The sequence below is a fragment of the Perissodus microlepis genome, chromosome 14, assembly GCF_051167445.1.
Source record: "Perissodus microlepis isolate ML-2025 ecotype Zambia chromosome 14, ASM5116744v1, whole genome shotgun sequence".
Lineage (NCBI taxonomy): Eukaryota > Metazoa > Chordata > Actinopteri > Cichliformes > Cichlidae > Perissodus > Perissodus microlepis.
In genome coordinates, this window is record NC_140474.1 from 38076748 (window position 1) to 38096353 (window position 19606).

General features: G+C 44.4%; 1 protein-coding gene across 1 annotated transcript; it reads left to right on the forward strand.

The window, feature by feature from the left end:
* The first annotated feature begins 519 nt into the window (after positions 1-519).
* Positions 520-18149, forward strand: LOC146374403 (A disintegrin and metalloproteinase with thrombospondin motifs 8-like). Its single transcript, XM_084951028.1, has 9 exons — positions 520-1717; positions 3550-3789; positions 8026-8158; positions 8279-8446; positions 9247-9539; positions 12546-12732; positions 14802-14974; positions 15263-15438; positions 15940-18149. The coding sequence occupies exons 1-9, from the start codon at positions 1001-1003 to the stop codon at positions 16682-16684; spliced, it is 2832 nt and encodes a 943-aa protein (XP_084807154.1). The 5' UTR covers positions 520-1000; the 3' UTR covers positions 16685-18149.
* Positions 18150-19606: the final 1457 nt, after the last annotated feature.

Here is a 19606-nt window from a genome sequence, read left to right on the forward strand (position 1 = left end):
CTAATATTATTGAATGGTCAACATTACAGAGTACCACACGTCTCCAGCTTCTACTAAAGAAAACGGGGAACAAGTGAAAACAGAAACTTGATTTTTGGGCAAACAGCGACACCTAGTGTCTAACGAAGAGTGAGCACAAACGCTCGGTCCTTGTGCTTTGGCGCCATCTGCTGGTACATGTCGTGATCTGTACATCTGTTTGGGGTGCAGGAATTTTTTGGCATTTGTTTTTGATTATTTGATGAGTTTAACATTCAGTTCAAATGCAGTTTTTTATTCACTGTGTGTAAAATTTTGCTTTATTTTAGTATTTAAAAAGAAGCTTCTTCAAACGTCACACATTGGAGATATGAGAAGAATAACGTTCATCCAAAATCATCACTAACGCGATTAGACGTTTCCCAGTGTTCGGGGTCAGTTCCAAGCAAACTCGGCGCCTTTCTTCGTCTTGCTCTTTTGTGCGGGGGATGAAGCAGGCCGGATTTGGAGAGGGGCGGGGTGGGGGGCTCCGGGCCCTGTGGGGGCCTGCCACTCACACACCTCCGAAATAACTCGCGTAGCGGACTCCCAGCTATGCGTAGTATAGATGTCCTGTCGCTGCCATACAGCACGCTGGGTTAATAATAGGAGCGCGGTTGTCAAGCTGTTTCAGAAGGGGGGAGTGTCGGCCCATTCTTATTGGACCCGTTTTATCCTCGAGTTTCTCATGAAGTGTGAGTGGGAGGAGAATTTCCAGCAACGGAGGATATCAAAAATAAACCCCCTCATGTCCAGAGAAGAAGGGAAAGTATAAATACCCCCGATATGTCCAGACTGCAGCGGTGCTGGTGAGCGGCAGAACAGGGAACGATAGCTGGCCGAAGCTGAGCAGCACACTCTGACTGGGAGCTCACTTTCATTTCAGTAGAGACGTTATTGCGACTGAAGAAGAGAAAGGACATCATCTTTGTTAGAGTCTTTATTTTTGATCCACTCTTCAGCGCGTTTCTGTCTGCAGACGATGTGTGCCACTGCGTGTTTGCTCTTTTCGCTCCTGTGCGTAGTGAACGCGGCACTTGCCTCTTCGCTTGAATCAGAGGATGTTGTACCTGTTCGGATAAACGCAAGAACCAGCGGGCGCTTCTGGAAGAGAAGCGAGGAGCAGCCGAGGTTTGTCCTCAGTGCGTTTGGCAAAGACTTTACTCTAAACCTCGTCCCGGACACCAGCTTCATCGCGCCTTCCTTCACCATCCAGCGCATCAAAGCCAGAGACGTTGGAACTTTACGCAGCGCTCCAGGTGCCCGAGCCGTCCCCCAGAAGCTTATGAACAGGTCAGAGGAGAGCGAGGGCCACCTGAGGAGCTGCTTTTACTCCGGGAACGTGGATCAAGATCAGAACTCACTCGTGGCTGTCAGTCTGTGCTCGGGCATCTTTGGCTCCTTTGTAACGGAGGGCAAAGAGTATTTGATTGAGCCCAAACTCCACGGCGGCCCGGGGCCAGCCTCTGCCGAGGAGCCGCACGTCATCAGGAGGAGAACATTCAACGAGAGCAACGGTGTTTCCCTCCCGTTTGATCACGCGGCCGTGGAGCAGCACAATGGGGAAAGTTTTACGCACGGCGACGGTGACGCAAGGAGGGAACCACGCCGGAGACGCTTTGTCTCCGCGCCACGGTTCATAGAGACCCTGGTGGTAGCAGACTCAACCATGACCCACTTCTATGGAGATGAAATAAAGGTCAGACGCCATGAACTCATTCTTTCCTGCACGCACACACTTACTAGGCGCCCAAACAAAGCTTGCCTTTAATTTCTTGGCTTAGACTCTTCCATAAACAGGCTGCTGTTGTAGACGTCATTCCATTAAACCCCCCCCCCTTTTTATTTTCCCATCCTGTCTGCAAAGTCAGGATTCACACACTCGAAAATATAAAGGCAGGCATATGTTTTTCTCTCCGGCTGCATAAAACATGTTTTGTCAGTGAGGGACCTTGGGAGGAAATCGATGAGCTCCCTGTTTTTCACAGAAAGATGTCAGGCCAAAGAAATGCAAGAAATGCTAGAGCACATTCCTAGGGACTTGGTCACCATTTGGCAGCAAAGCCTCAGCATCACCAGGAAGACTCACAGCGCTTACAGTAGCTTTTCCATTCTGTCTGTACTCCGTGATTCTTTAAATCAGCCCTTCTCTCCCGCATAAAACCTTCAGTGTTTAAAGTGCACTAAATGTTTATTACGTCCTCCTTCCAATCTGAAATCAGTCCTGGTTCCAACCAAAGCCAAACCAGTAATAAGTAGGACTGTGCCAAAGTCCACACCAGCCAAATTCTAATCTGTTTGTGTTTAAGTCACTCCTCAGCTGCCAAAGTCTCCATAGTATTCCCCAGGCAACCAGACACAAGGTGAGGAGAAAGGTTGCACTGATAAACTTGGCTCACAGTGGATTTTCCATCCCAAATCACACATTCCTTTTTATTTCTATGCAGTTTTCTACAAATAGGGGCCGTTTCAGTGATTTGGTTTCCCCAGGCAAAAATCAACATGTGGCTCCGTGGGTGTGCTCACAGCACATGTGGAAAAACTTTCAATGTGGGACTATCAACCCACCCTAGAAAAAATGATTTCACCGAGAATACACATCACGGCAAAGCCGCTCACACTGTCTGTGATTTGGCAGCTCTGAAACACGGTGACACAGCAGCTCAGTGGAAATCCCTGACGCGTCTCCTTTAATGATAATAATAATTCCAGGCACCCAAAGCGCTTTACAATTCCACTATTCATTCACACACTGGTGGAGGCAGCTACAGTTGTAGCCATATTGCACCATCGGCCCCTCTGGCCATCACCGGTAGGGTAAAGTGTCTTGCCCAAGGACACAACGACCAGGACAGAGAGAGCAGGGGGATCAAACCGGCGACCTTCCGGCTACAGATGAGCTTCCCGATCCCCTGAGCCACAGTCGCCCCGTGATTGTGTCACGGGGAAAATGATTTCAGGCCACAGGTGCAAATACATGTCGGTTTGTCTGCCTACAGCTTTGGCCATCTTGTATGATGTTGGCATCCATTCCTTTTCTTTGTTTGCTGCAGCAGTAACATACAGTCCAGGACAGCTCCACATATCAGCCAGTTTAATTTCCATTGTAGAACACATATGTGCTCAGTGAGTGTACTTTATAGTGTTTATGCTTTTATTTTTGTGCAATTACTGCATTTGGAAAAAGTCTCTTTTCCATTTGAAGGCATCAAACGAGGCTCGGCACATTAGAGCCGAACTAACCAACACACTGGCCCCTCTACACGATTACACATGCACATCTAGTAAGTAAGAAAAGGCAAAAATGTGTTTGCAATCTGTTCAAAATTTTACAATGAAGCTTGTCCCGCAGACACAAAACATCATTAAAGTCCCCTGGAGTAATATACCGCACACATGCACACGCTTTCTTGTCAAGATTTCATTAAAAAATTCTCATTACCATCACGTGTATGTTTAGCTTGCGAGGGACAGCCAGCCTGGCTCCAAACACATCTGTAGGCTGAATCATAAATATCCTCTCCTCCACAGCACTACATCCTCACCCTCATGTCCATGGCCGCCCAGCTTTATAAGCACCCCAGCATAAAGAACTCTGTGAACATGGTGGTGGTGGAGATGCTGGTGGTGGAAGACGAGGAAATTGGACCGGAGGTCTCCAGCAATGGAGGTGTGGCTCTGAGGAACTTCTGCTCCTGGCAGCAGCGCTTCAATCCACCAAGCCAGAGGCATCCCGAGCACTACGACACTGCCATGCTGTTCACTAGAGAGGTGAGGAGCCAGCAGACGAGCATACATCTGATTTTGTTATTTTTCTCGTTTTTTGTTTTATTTAAAGCTGTTTAGGTCTTTGAAATAAAACACAGTATCATCTGCGAATAAGGCTTTAAACATTTATCTTTTAAACAAGATGAACATCTTAACAAGAAGTCATTAACTACACTTTTTATAGCTTTTAACTGCACAAGTTCAGAGAAATGCCATCATTATCCCTGAATAAAGGGATTGTTTAGTATCGTGCAATTGAAATTCTAAGATCGCGCGATGACATCTGGACTGTGCAAATGAGTACTCAGCCATTTAGTAACTGAGACACAATTAAAACCTACAGGCAAAATTAAGAGTTACTGTGAAGTGTTCATTAAGTCATAATTTGCAAACAGCAGTGGCCTGAGAACTGATCCCTGAGGAACACCGGAGTATTTCAGGTTTCATTGAAAGGTTTAACAATGGGAAGTGATTTAGTCATGAAGCAAAAATGTAAATGCTAACAAATAAATTCTATTTTTTTTAATGTTTTATTGAACAAATTCCTGTGTGTCCTGTAAAAGGTACATGTATTTCTCTCCACTGCTGAAGGTGGATTCTCATGTTCACATAAACTCACTGTATGCCACCTGCTAGCAACCAAAGCAATAAAGGAAGTTAAAGAAGGAGAATTAATGTATGATTCTCTAAAACAGAGCTAAGGCTAATGCTTTTAAAGGGGATTTATTACAGCTACATTATATTATTAAAGCAGTTCTGCGTCGTATTTATGTCGTAATGGGACTCTGTGCGACGCTTTTTCACCGACTAAACGAACTACAAGTTTATGGCAGCCATCCCAGCGCCCCTCTCCCTCCTTTTAAGCCAAGTTTCTTCTGACTGGCTGCTCTTCATAAATAAAACCCACCAAGTGGGTGGGGCTTGTACACTCACAGCAACAGATGCGTAACAGAGATGAGTGTATTAGGGATCTCTGCTCACAGTGACATCATACAGATCCAAAAGTAGAAAAAAATAGTTTGAAGTAAGAAAGTCAGATTTGACCTCACATGGATTATTTGTTACTATTTGAAACGTTCATCATGTTTAATGTTAGGATCCTTTGAAGTAACACATCGTGTGTGATACAAAATAGGTTATGTGCCCTCAGCTGGACGTGTTTAGCAGTTCATGTAGTGTGTGTGTGTGTGTGTGTGTGTGTGTGTGTGTGTGTGTGTGTGTGTGTGTGTGCGCGTGCTAGCAAAAAACACTTTGACACAGAGTCAGTCACCACGATAGGTTACAGCAGTCAAGCTTTTTCTTCAAAGTGCGGTTTTGCCGTGCTTCACAGAGGATGGACGGTCCTCTCACCATCACGTTCTGGCAGATTTAGTTTCAGAAGACAACCAGCAAGAATGAGTCCGAAAACAATCTCTGGTGGAATTCAGTGCCCCGCCAGCTGTGGGAGCATAATGCGGTTTCACAGGCAGCAAAGCCAACCGCCCAGCAATTATCTAAGCCAAAGTGCCACACAGTGGCACAGGTGCACTTTAGAGCAGCTGTAGTGACATTTGGAGGTCTCCCAGCTGAAACAGCGCCTCGCTTTAAACCAACCGTTGTCATACGTTATTTTTTAACAACCCATAGAAAAGAAAAACTTTCGAGCTGCCAATTAAGGATGCTGAAACCAGACTGCAGAGATGGAATAATCTTTTCCAAGCTGGGGAAATGTCAAAGCAAAGCAAACAAATTGTTCTTTATGGATGCTTCGACAGGAAATAAGTTCACAAGTCCTCGGGGTTTGAGTTGCGATTGGCTTGTTCTGCTGTATTTGGCTGCCTTCTTCCATCTGGTATGTGCGTGTTGACAAGGTGTTAGCAGACAATACATTAGGCGAGGAACTTCTCTATTATTAAATTTTTATAGCTAAGTGCCCTGGTTTGCGGCTCGATTTGATGACAGGCTTGGCATTTATCCGCCTACAGAATGACGTTAGCGTGTAAATCTGACCCCGGATCTGAGAAATAATGGAGAGAACATATGGCTTTGTGCTGTGTTGTGCTGGATTGTTGAAGCGGCTTTTCTTTGGGGGAAACCATCATTCACGCAAACCCGGGTTTCTGTTTGTTTTTCCATTTCCGCAGAAATACGCTTTGAAATGCAGAGGACAGAAGGCTCCTCGTGGATGAGCTAACTTTAGTGTCCCTACAAACGGTCGAGCTTTAGTATGTGGCCTGCTCGGGGTTGCAAATGCGTGCCGTGCAAGCCGCAGTCAAAAGAGAAGACTGACGCTGCGTAAAACGCAAAGCTCGCGGCGGGTTGCATGCATTGGAAACATTTCACTCGTGCATCTTTGCGGTCTCACCGCGTGTGTGTTTGTACAACATTGCGGTTTGAGCTCTGACCCATACGTCGAGTCTTGCATCTGCATGAAAGGCATCTTTTGCTGTTGTGGAATAAGGTGTGCAAACACAGACTGAGCTGCATTCAGTCCCTGTTTCCAAGTCCAGATGTCTTTCCAATCACAGAAGGTCCCGCCTCGTGTTTTTTTAGAGAAGGCGAGGCCGTGGATGCATCTGTCCATCCTACACAGAAATAAGGAAAGATGTCTGATATAACACACGGTCACTTCTCCCACAGCTGCAGACAGCTGCGGATATTTATTTGCTTTTGCTTAATGATGGAAACACTGAGTAACATGCTTTTGATTTTTTAAATACATGGTGAAGGTTATATAACAGTCATCAAGGGTTGCTAATATATTTACTGTATTTACTATTTGACAGAATAATGGCTTTAAGTCTTTAACAGTCCAGCCTGCAGTGCCATATATCCACAAGCTATCAGGCAAATATTTGGGATGTATAAAACATTCGGACGTCGCCTGTTTCAGTTTGAATCTTTCTGAGTCGCTCTTTCAATTTAGTTTGAGTGAAACGCAGTTTTAGCAGCAGTGCAGCTGTTCCATTACCTTTGCTGGCCACTGCCACTTCCCTCCAGTGTATACTGGTTCTTGTCACATACTGTACATAGCGCTCCAACTTTATGCAAAGCTGCACTCGCTATGTTAATATGCAGCTAGCCACCAAACTATATCCACACAGGAGGTGGTTGTAACACCTCAGGCTGTTACTGAGTGTGCATGAAAACTAGTCAGAGAGTCCAAGCAGGTCAACACAATCAGGCTTTTTACTGCACAGAGGATGAAACTCGGTTCCCCAGCTCCACGTCACACTCACTCGTTTTAACAATATTAAAATTGCTGCTTCGTTTACTTTGGCATAATGCACATTATTTAGAGATTTCTGTACATACCTTTACTGTAAGAGGACTGATTGTGCTAGCTTCACTCTCCAGAGGCTCATTCTAAAAACCCTGTGAACCGAATATTGTAACAAGCAGCCACTGATGAAACGTTGAACCAGTGATTAATTATAAACAGACTAGAATAAATAAGCAATTTAGCAAAAACGAAAAAGTTGGTTCAAAGTAGAACGGAAAGTTTAAAGTGACCAAACAGCTGACCTAGACACTAAAGGCAGCTGTGCTCACGGGACACTTTGTTTGAATTTGGACCCTTTTTGTCTTCAGAACTGTTTTAATTCTTCGTGGCACAAACACGAAACGTTCCTGGAAACATTCCTCAGCGATTTTGTTGTTACTGACACAATAACATCACACAAGTGCTGCAGGTTTGTCTGCTACACTTCCGTGATGTGAGTCTGCGATTCGAGAACATCCCAAAGGTGCTCTGTTGAACTGAGATCCGAGTACAGTGAACTCATTGTTGTGTTCAAGAAAGCAGTTTGATATAACTGAAGCTTTGTGGTGTGCCGTCATCAGAAGACGTGCACATAAAGGGCTGCACGTGGTCAGAAAAATACCCAGGTAATTAATGCTCACCGGTCCGGTGATGTAATAGGACAAACTGCTAACACAAGGCAGGACGGATCCATTCTTCCATGTTGTTTACATCAAATTCTGAACGTTGCAGCAGAAACCGGAGTGGCACCGATCGTCCTTTTTATTCTTTCTTCCTGCTGGAGTTTGAAGTTCATGGAGCTTCACTGAATTCCAGCTTTATCTGGAGAACCCGTTCCCCTCCTGTATTTGAAAAGCCCAGAACGTCCGAGATGCTGGTGTGAATGTAAGGAGAAGCCACCAAAGTGAAACTACGAACATGTAATTATGGAGAAACAAAGTAGCTCTTTTTTTCAGTTTATTCAAATCTGACATTTTTGTTCTGTGTTTGTGTTTCAGAACATCTGCGGTCAGAAGAGCTGCGACACGCTGGGCGTGGCCGATGTCGGGACGATGTGCGATCCCAAGAGAAGCTGCTCGGTTATCGAGGACAACGGCCTGCAAGCTGCCTTCACAGCTGCACACGAGCTCGGTGAGGTCGCATTGGGGGGCTGACGCGATCCTCGGCTTTATGGAAAAGCTTCTTAGATCGAGTTTTCAGTCATTCCTAAACACTCTCTCAAGCACCTTCAAAAACTGTCACCTCCTGCAGGTCATGTGTTGAGCATGCCTCATGATGACTCCAAGACGTGTGAGAGACTCTTTGGGGATTTGGGAGGTCATCACCTGATGGCGCCTCTGTTCGTCAGCCTCAACAAAACCATGCCTTGGTCGCCCTGCAGCGCGCTCTACGTTACCGAATTCTTTGACAACGGGCACGGTGAGGCACACTGCAGCTTGTTGCTCTACAGCGAACGCAGACATTAATGTCTTGTGCCAGTGTGGCTGCCTGCCACGCTGTGACTCTGTTATTAGGGCTGACTCAGAGATGTATAAAACATACGCTTCCTCTCATCCTCTCGTGAACCGAGGCTTTCCTGCTTAAACGTGCCGCTCCCCTTAAATTACGGGTTGGACGCTCAATTTGTTTCGCCCGAGGTTTCCACATCCTGCTCTCTTTCTTTTGCCTTACCTCTGTTGCTCCCTCTCCCCCTGCCTTGCTGTGCATCTTGTATTGTTTGTATCCTTGCTAGATCTGTCAGTGAACCTTCTTTTCCACTGAGTCATAATATGGACTTCTTCCTGTTCCCCACCTCCTCGGCCAAAAGCAACAGCTGGTGTCAGCAAAATATGTTCTTTATCAGTTGGAAAATGTTTCCAACAAAAACTCATGTGGCTAAGAATGTTCATTCCGAACCGCAGATGTCATTGACAGCTCCAGACAAAAGCTTATTGAATGCAATAAAGATCATTAGAGGAATAATGGAAAACAATCAGATTTGGATTACCTGTCAGACGTCCAGATTCAGAGCATTAGGCTGCCTATAAACATGCACTACATTAGTTAAAGTGAAATTATTCTGTTTTATAGTCAGGACACAGCTTGCACTGAATACTTTCCCACTGTTGTCATGCCACACGCAGCATATTTACGATTGTCACTGTGCCGCGAGAACCACAGTCTCCACAAACCCCGATATAATCGGCCTCATACGGACTTGTTTTGTGCTGTAACCACAGGGGACTGCCTGCTCGACGTCCCAGAGAGCGCCATGCCTCTACCAAAGGAGCTGCCAGGCTCCAAGTACAGCGTGGACCAGCAGTGCCAGCAGATTTTTGGAGAGGAGTTCGTCCACTGCCCCAACACCTCCGACAGCGATATCTGCAGCCAGCTGTGGTGTCAGGAGGAGGGGACGCTGGAATGCTCTACCAAGAATGGGAGCCTGCCCTGGGCTGATGGCACCCCCTGCAGTGCCAATGGAAGCTGCCTTCACGGCGTCTGCGTGCCAGTCTATGAGGCGATGAAGCCACTGGTAAGCCCGAGTCTTTTTCCCTGTTTTTTAAAAGACACCTTACTAAGTTAAATTTGATGGCAGTAAAATCCTTTGCTTTCATGAACAGGGACCGGAAGTATCTGAGCTACCAGCTATGAACCCCAGCATTAGCTCGCGGTATCCGCTGTGTAATTCTCACTACTGAGTCAGTGCCCCTCCCACACGACGTCTTTTATTTTAAAGTTTGACCTTTTTATTGTAATATTGGTCAAATATTGGAAGTATTGCTAGCAGGAATTTTATCTCAACACAAATACTGCATCCAAACTTGCCGACTTAGCAGCTCTTATTGAGTGCTCACACATGATCAGTGTGTACATTGAAAGATATGCTTGCAAAGTACTGTGGAGAAGCCTTAGAAATATGTTCACCGTGATACACAACTAAGAAAGGGACACAGTTTGTAGGTAGATGTGCAGAAATGCACCTCGTGCATGCCTGTTTCACATCAGTGCACCTGCTGCCTTCGTGCCGCCGTGCTAGTGAGCCTGATTTTTTTTTCCCTCGTCAGTCGGTAAAAAACAAAAAGTGAGGCTGACGTTTGTTCATTCAGCTGTTTCCCAACACATGAGCCACACCATCCTTGTAAGGCCATGAGGTGATTAGGCTTGTAGTGGCTGTGGCGACAACATAAGGTCACGATTGCTTTTGGAAGAAAAGAAATATCAGTGCAGCTTTGAGACCAAAGATTTTCACACGAGGGTCAGAATTAGGGCTGGGTATCGTCACTGATTTCTAGAATCGATTCGATTCCGATTCACAAGGTCCTGATTCGATTCGATTTGAATCTGGGAAATTTTGCCTCAGACAGTCAGAAATATTATAATTCAGATCAGCACATTTACATATTTTTGTATCTATAAAAAGGAAGCTAACGCTTTCCAGACTCAAAGGTGTGAGCATCACAGCGAGGCCTTTGTGTCAAAGTCGCTGAAGATAAAACAGAAAAACATGAAGGAGATTTTCCTGTTCTGGGATTTTATAAAAATATTCTGCAGTACATCAAAAACGAAAGAAAACCATTAATCAACACATGAACATCACCTCTGAGTTACAGCGGTTTTATTAGAGACACGGCGTTTTGCATTTTGCATAATTTAAAAAAGTTTAAATTTGATCAGTATTGAACGACAGAAATTAGGTTTTCTTTTTGGAAGTAAGTAAAAGGAAAAAAAACAGCATCCGACAGCCTGTAAACAACGGTAGACGTGTGCGTAACAAGCAAGAGAATAATGAAGAAAACAGATTTTTAGACGGGAAACTGAGAGAGAGAGAGAGAGAGAGAGAGAGAGAGAGCTGTGCATGAAGTGTGATTTTATCCTGGTGGAAGCAAAACAGCAAAAGTCAGAGTGAATTCATGACGATGTTTATGTGAAGCGCAGTTTGGATCTTCTTTTGCTGCTGGTTCGGTCAATATTGTTTGGAGAGAGATAAACTAACAGCTTTAGAATCAGTGCAAAAAGGGCGCGAACACAAAGCTCGACCCGCCGACACATCAGAATCAGTCGGCTTTCAGCCCCGACCGTGTCCGTGCCGTCGGTGAGAAAGCCACATCTCACTGATTCTGATCCGTCGGCGGCTCCGAGCTTTGTGTTTACGTCTCTGTGCAGAAGCCGTGTTCCTGCTCTCATTTACTGTTTTAGCTGTTTGGGGGTTGTTGAAATTTTGTGAGGTTTAACCTGAGATTCTGGCGTTTTGGGCAAAATAAATTTATATTAAAAATCGATTCAGGATTTTAATGAATCGATATCACGTTATCCAAGCCAGAATCGATTTCAATCGATAAATCGATTATCAAAACCCACCCTAGTCAAAATCCTTGGTTTTCCAAGCTTTTTTCTGAAGCACGTGTTTTTTCAGTAACCCTTACAGTCTTTGGACCCTGTTCCCATCTTCTTGCATGTTGCATGCTGACATTGTTTATTTCACTGGCTCACCACCAAAGAATGTTCACAGTGTCTGATGAGTCACTTCCTTTCAACAGAGTAATCAGGTTTGTAGCCATAAAGCTCTAATCAGCACATTTTGGAGGTTTTGCTCATGCTGCGTTAGATAAGCTGTGGATAATGCACGAGTTGTCTCACAGTTTATTCTTAATCTGATGTTCCAATTAACATAAATGCACTAACTGCATGTCTTTGGAGTGTGGGCGGAAGCTGGAATACCCACAGAGAGCCCACGCAAATATGGTAAGAACCATCAAGCTCCGCCCCAAACTGTGGATTCAAACCCACAATGATAGCAGAGAGATGATAGCAGATAGCAAAGCTAATACGCTAACAACAGACAAGTGATGAGAGTCAGCAAGGCCAAAATATTCCCTGTGGTGGAGAATGTTCTTTCTTAAACTCACCGCTTCCATAATATAAAACTGCATGTTTGTAGAAAGTGTTGCATTAGCTGAGACCTGACTCGTTTTCATAAATGCTGCAATTTCAAGTTGAAGTACAGACATTAAAGGGCTCAGAGAACGCATTATAACCTGAGCTGTGTCTGACTTTGGCGAGTTGAAATGCAGATCCTTCACGATACCTTTTTAGATTTCCTCAAAGAACATCTCAGCATCTTATTTAAGGTCGGTCGCCTCGATACCTTCTCCTTGTGTTCTGAATACACATCTGTTTATGAATCCAGACATGCTGGCCGTTGGGATGTGGTTCAAGCTTATAAAACTTCTGGAAAGAACAACCTTGCTAGCAAACACACATGCACACGCGCACATACTCACTCAACGTACAAACTTGGAGCATGGCAGGTTCTACTAGCAGTGAGTGACACATGTGGCAGGAATGTGGGTAGAGTCAGACAGCAGGCGCGTGCCGAACTTCAACACAGATTTAGCCTCGAGTCGCGGCATGCCAACACGCTGTGCGGCCTCAAACCCAGAAGCCCAGACTGTGGTTTAGGCTGCACAGCTGACATTGCCTTTGGCTCAGAGCACTAACCAACTACTCTGCTCTTTTTTTCCTGTGTGTTTTACCGCAGATGGTTGTGGACGGCGGCTGGAGCTCGTGGGGACCGTGGCAGCAGTGCTCTAGGACGTGTGGAGGTGGGGTGGAGTTCTCCTACAGGGAGTGCACTAACCCAGTGCCTCAGAATGGAGGGAAGTACTGTGAAGGCCAGAGGGTCCAGTACCAGTCCTGCAACATACAGCCATGTGACAACAATGAAGGTAAGGGTCAACGTAATACAGCTTTCAGCTTTCAAATGAACAAAGAAACAGCTTCTTATATCGTTTGTCCCCAACAAATGTTTGTCCCACATCTGCACTTTCCATTGTCCTACATTTGGCCTTGACTGGCAGCATTGACCCGGGGTGAGTCTGGCTGCCACAGACCTACTGTAGATCCGCTTTATGCAGGCCAGATGTTAGGTGTGTTGACATATTTGGGCGAGGGTTGGCCCCACCGCACGTTGACCCCACCTTATGATGTTTTGGCCACAGTTTCCAAACCCAACCCTCGCCATAAGCCACAGGAACATTAGGCCACAGGATGTGATCCCCGAGTGCCTCTGCCAAAGCCCAAGATCTACATCGCAACGTTAAGAAAAACTCTCTAAACCTGCTCTGAAATGTGCTGTGTTCTTCCCTAGGCTCCACCATGTCTTTAGAAATGAAAATTAAGCTTTGCAACAGATGGACATTTTTATGAAGAAAAAAACAAAACAAAAAACTACGTATTAGCTCGTGTTCAAACCACTCCACAAACTCTGGAAGAAACTGTGTAATTAAAACACATTAAGCTTGGTTCTATCTAGAACCTCTTTTCTGCCAAAGTGCTGCCAGTGTTGTTGAACCACACTGCATTTCAGGTCTGGGAGATTTTTATGTAAAATCATGAGCAGGAGAACAAAACAGGTGCTTATAGACATCTACCGACCACTGATGTCAGCAGATCCAACTTTGTAGTTTTGCGGTTTTGACTCGTTCCAGCTTTTTGCGACATTCAACTGTCTTTTCTCTACAGAGTTGTAGATAAAAGACAATTCATTGTAGATAATGAGCGGGGACAGCAGAGCAGGCTTGGATTAAAACTTGTGATATTTCGACTTGAGCAGCAGAGCTCGGATGGGGGCAGGGGTAACACAGGGATGGAAACAAGTGACGAGCTGGAAGCTAAAAGTCTGACGCTGCAGACATTACAGATGGAGCTGCAGGCGAGAGGAGACGAGGGTCGGGATTCTGTAACGAGTAACAACAAAATAAGAACTTGCATAAGCACGCAGCAGGCCGGTAGTGGCAGAGTTGGATATTTGTAGAGAGCTTGATTGTTGTGATGAGGCACAGCTGGCACAGATCTGCTCGGACTCTAGAACAGCTGTTTGCACTCAGACAATCACAGGCCGACAGGGAGACGGCACTGGAGGCAACAGGGGGACGCTCAATCGAAAAACAGCATTTTCTACACTGACCCACAGCCTGCATATAAAAGACAGATGTAGATGCTGTGATTTGAGCCATCTTGTAAGCAGGGATGGGGGGATGGGAATGCGGAAATGACCACCCATGCAGCAGGGACATGTCAGTGACACTAGTGTGGACACTAATTTACAAATTAAGACTCATGTTGTAGACATGAAACTAAAGACTCCAATGAAACATCTTCACTGAGGGCAGACCAGAGGAGTCACTAATGTATCACTGTAACCAATAAAAGAACTGCAAAAACACACTATATGGGCCAATGTATCAGGCCACGCCTCCTACTCTTCGAGTCAGAGTGTTTTACAGTCACGCACTGAACGGTGTAGCCTGCCTTTAGAAACATTAGCAGAAGAATGGGTCGTTCTAAAGAGCTCGCTGAATTCCAGTGTGGTGCTGTAACAGGATGGCACCACTGCAACAAGTCAGTTCATGAAATGTCCTCCCTTCTAGATATCACGAGATTAACTGTGAGCGTGAATATTGCAAAGGGGAAGCTTGTAGAAATCTCCCCAACTCGGCCATGAAGCATCGTCCATCGCCACAAACACTGCACGCTTCAAGCATGGCTGAGCTCCTGTAGGTGTGATGTGCAGCTGGCCCAGTACGTTTGTCCATATAGTGTTTTCTAATCAGGTTTTATGTTTTGATGCTACATGATTAATTGTTGTCCACCAGCCTGATCCAGACTCTGCTGGTGTTCATCTATTTTTCTGCGTTGCTCTAATGAATATAAAAATACAGTTGATCAGGTGTTCGGATTATACAAATAATATTGTTTTGGTAGAGTATCTTAATTTATTGTTTCTTCATGTTAGGTAAAAGTTTCAGGGAGGAGCAGTGTGAGAAGTACAACAGCCCCAACTACCTGGACCACAACGGGAACGTGAAACAGTGGATACCAAAGTACGCTGGTGTTTCTCCCAGAGACAGGTGCAAGCTGTTCTGCAGGGCCCGGGGCAGCAGTGAATTCAAGGTGTTTGAATCCAAGGTACAATAACGTCACTCAACAGCAAATCTCAATGAAAGGAAAGCCAGTAGTCTGAAGCACTGGTTCAGTTTTTTAAAATCAGAATAGTGGTTTTAGAAAAGCGTCACTCATTGCAGTTTTTCCTGAAGTCCCAGCTCTGCTTCATAGCCAGTGTCATAACCAGCTCCAACATCATGACCGTGACCTCCATCCACTGATGAACACCCTGACATGATGTTGAACTATATTCAAAATATAGTTGAATGGGACATGTGTAGTGACCCACCGATGCTTGCTCCATCCCTGCAGGTGATTGACGGCACCCCCTGTGGCCCTGACACCACATCTGTGTGTGTCCAAGGACAGTGTGTGAAGGCAGGCTGCGACCAGGTGATAGGATCCAACAAGAGAGTGGACAAGTGTGGAGTGTGTGGAGGAAGTGGGCTCACCTGTAGAAAGATCACAGGCTCGTGCAACAAAGCAACGTAAGCCGATCAGATCAACGATAATAAAAATGATAAAGCACTAAAAGGCTTAGACAAATATATGGATGTCTTTCCTTCTACTGTAGTTGTGACAAATTAATTAGTTGATTAATTGATTGTGTTGTTAGATCATATTTCGCCCATTATCATACAAATCTTTTTTTAAATTCTACTTGCTTATGTTGTACTTGAGGCCCATTCACAAGAATTTATTCACCCCAAATATCAATTTAGGTTCTTCATAACTTTTGGCCCAGCCATTTGTGGTATTCTGATTATGTGTCTCATTTTATTTATGCTTTTTCTGATCTATTCAACATAGTTTAGATAAGATTAGTAGTTTCATACATGTTGGTAGGTTGATTATAGTGTCAGCACAGCTTCTTTCACTCTTCTTCTGTTTCAAACCAAGTTCATCTCCTTTCACCTGGAAGTTCTAATTAATACACAGATAAGATATTCTATAGTAAACTGTTATCTGTTCTTTTTCTTCTCCATCAGCTATGGATACAGTGACATTGTCACAGTTCCCACTGGCGCTACTAACATTGACATCAAGCAGCGGAGCCACCGAGGAATCAAGCATGATGGCTACTACCTGGCTGTAAAGAGAGAGAGTGGCGGTTACATCCTTAATGGTAACTTCTCCGTGTCCACGGTTGAGCAGGACATTCCGGTGCTGGGCGCAGTACTGAAGTACAGCGGCTCTTCCACGACGCTAGAGAGGATCCAGAGCTTCAGGCAGCTCAAGGAGGCCATCACCATCCAGCTCCTCGCCACTGCAGGAGATGGTAGCCCTCCCAAGGTCAAATATACTTTTTTCATCCCTAAAGATGTGACTTTGAACAAACCCAAGGAGAAGAAGGGCTCGTCCCTGTCTTTGCATATGATTCATCCGTTTGGCGTGCCTGAATGGGTGCTGGGCGAGTGGTCTCTGTGCTCCAAGACCTGTGGATCCGGGTGGTCCAGGAGAAATGTTGAATGCATGGACGACGAAGGCTTCCTCTCCAGTCAGTGTGACAAAGACCTAAAGCCCATAGACATCAGGCCCTGTGCAGATCTGCCCTGTCCCATATGGCAGATGGGACCTTGGTCTGCCTGCTCACGAACTTGTGGTCAGGGGGAGCGCCACCGCAGCGTTTTCTGCATAGACTACACTGGCAAGACTGTTGAAGCAGAACAGTGCGATCCAAGAAAGATCCCAGAGCCGGTGTCTGGGGAATGTTTCAACCAGGACTGCTTGTGAAGAACACGAGTACAGTGGACTCATGGTCATAGTGCACTTATGAACAATGGATGGATTACTGAACAGGCGGACGCACCAAGAATAATGCTGGGGCCCATTAGATCAGGGACAGTATGACTACAAACACACACAGAGCGATCCACAAAACCAAAGAAATGATAATTATGACCATTCTTTTTCACCTGCAAGATGTTTTATGCCTCTTTCAATCTGGAGGGTCTTGTTGTTACGCAGGAGTGGCAGTAGTGGCAGTGGTGGTGGGTGGGGGTTAAACGTCTACATCCCAGGGCCCATTGCCTCATAATCCATCCATCTTATCAACTGGTTGCATCAAATCACATCAAAGGCTTTTAGCTGAATATTGCTTTGTCATTCTGTTGACATTTGACAACCACTATTGAAACAATGGAAATCTACCTCAGGATGTACATGTGATGCTATGCATAGTTGCTAAGAGAAGGTGCAGTGTGTGTGTTTCCTCCAGAATGAGAAATTTAGTCCAGCTTAAAAGATTGTTTTTGGAGGCCGTCTGCTATAAACAGCAGTTCGGTGGGGCTAGAACAATGAAACCTGCTGTCAGACACCAGCACAGTGTAAATATACCTCCTCCAGCTGTAATTCACAGAATCAAGCCCCTATAGAGCTTTGATCGAGCCACTTGCCCTTAAATAAGGTACGGACGTACGATCGAGGCACTTGTGTGTGATTGCTTCGTCTTTTCAAACACACATTAATGTAATTTGTGTTAAATTCGTGTGACGAGGACGTCATGGTTTTATCTGGAGAGTTAGTATTGTTGAGCAAACCCATAGCTCTCACTATATTTACTGGCTGCTGGAGCCAACATCAAAAGCTAGGCATTTCCCACACTTTGTACATGTATTAGCCTCGATCATGTCTGGTCTTTCTGATCAGACAACCCAACGACAGACCACTCGACCCCGTAAAGTAACTGTAGCCTTGTTCCATGTCCACGTGCATCACAGTGTAGTTGAGCAAAACAGCAGTACAACCAGTCTGCAATATTTTATTTTGGAGGTGTTATTACTAAGTTAAGTGATAAGCATATTATCTGTCATGTATATGAAAAAATAACAGTAATTTTATTCATTTTCCCTTTAGTTCATGCATCATATGCAAATGTTCACAGATGTTTCAGACTCATGTGTGTATATTTGATTTCTTCATTCCTGTTGTTAATTTACAGTATGTTATAAAAGAGATGGAGGATTAGGCCTGTATCCCTTCAGTGAAGGAATATGCTATTATTACAGCTTCCTTTTTAAGCTATTTATTTTTGTAAAGTTTTTACCTTGGACATGTAAGTAACATGGCAGGCGCTGCTGTCTTTGAGATAATTGTCTATAAAATGGTCAAATAAACACATTTATGTCGATGCGTTGTTCTCTTGTACTGTGAGTGACCCTCCACAAAACATCACTAAAAACATATGAAAGTGGCATTATTAACTACGCATAGAAATTTCGAGTGAACATTAGCGATAAGGACGTAAGATCTCCAGTATGGAAGCCCGTTTCCGCCACTAAAAGAACAATCAAAAAAACAAGTATCCATAACTCGAAATTTCAAGTTATTAACTCAAAATTTTGAGAAAAGTATTTGAGTTACTTTTCTCAAAATTTCGAGTTAATGAGTCGAAATTTCGAGAAAATAATTCGAAATTTCGAGTTATGGATCCTTTTTTTTTTGTGGGCTTCCATACTCCAGGGTTCATTTTTAGGCTGAATGACACTAAAACTCACCACAGATGTGTGGAATTCTTTTAGGTGGCCTGGTAGCGTTTAAAAGTTGGGTGAGGCAAGTTTTACAAACCGAAACCTTTTCCAAAGTTCTGTAAAAATCCTCCCACGCTGGAATAACTTCTCCACTCAAATATTTCAAAGACAGCCATATGAGAATATATTCAGTAGCTGTGGTTAGGGAGGAACCCAGCCACTTAACAACATCCTGTTTTAACGCCTGTTATTCTATATTCTGAGCTTGGTTGATGTTAAAATCATAATAGTTCAAAAATACCAGCATGACCATAATCACGTTATCCACAGTTCAGTTTGACTTTCAGTTGGTATGTAATGTTTCAGCAGACCGTAGAGCTTTATCACGCTGAAGAAATTCAAAGTCTGAAATGAAAGCTATTTAAAAGAAATAACGAGAAACTTTTTTGAATGTCAGTCAAATGATGACCAAAAAATAACTGTTCAGCTTCCCGTTCAATCTTTCTCCTGTGTAGGAGTGCTGGGGGCTGTTCATATGTTACAGTCCATCCATAATGATGGTTGTCGTCATCTTGTTTAGTTAATCATTTAATTATCTTCTTACACCAGTTCAAATGATTTATTATTATTATTATTTCTGCTTTTTTTCTGGCATTACTGGGAAAATGGACCTTAGCCAAAATGCTATATTGCATTGCAGAAGGTGGTCAGGATTATCCTCTTCACCAGAGCTCAGATGATCCAGTGCTCTTCACCAGCTTCCCCCCCAGCAAAGTATACTGAACTAGCCACAAGTGACTGATAGAAAATCTCCTGTACTGTGCTGCACAGACCGAAGCACCTCAGCTTCCTCGGAGTTTAGCCTGTTGTTGGTCTATGTACTCTTCCACCACATCAACATCCTGTCCCAAGATATTCACCAGTTGTGCAGCTGTCCTCTTACTTCATCCCTAGTCTTATTCAGATACAGAAGACCTTTCTCCGACTCCATAAAATCACCCACTGTAATACTCCTGCCCATCATAATGTCCAACCACTGCAGATTCATTAGGAGTATTTCTGCAGGTGGCATGACCCCGAGTTATACTGAAAGTCTGAGGTTTACATGGTTAACAGGAGCTCCTGAACTGCACACCATCATTTTATTTAAAAGTTACAATAAATAGAGGCATCAAGAAACACAGGA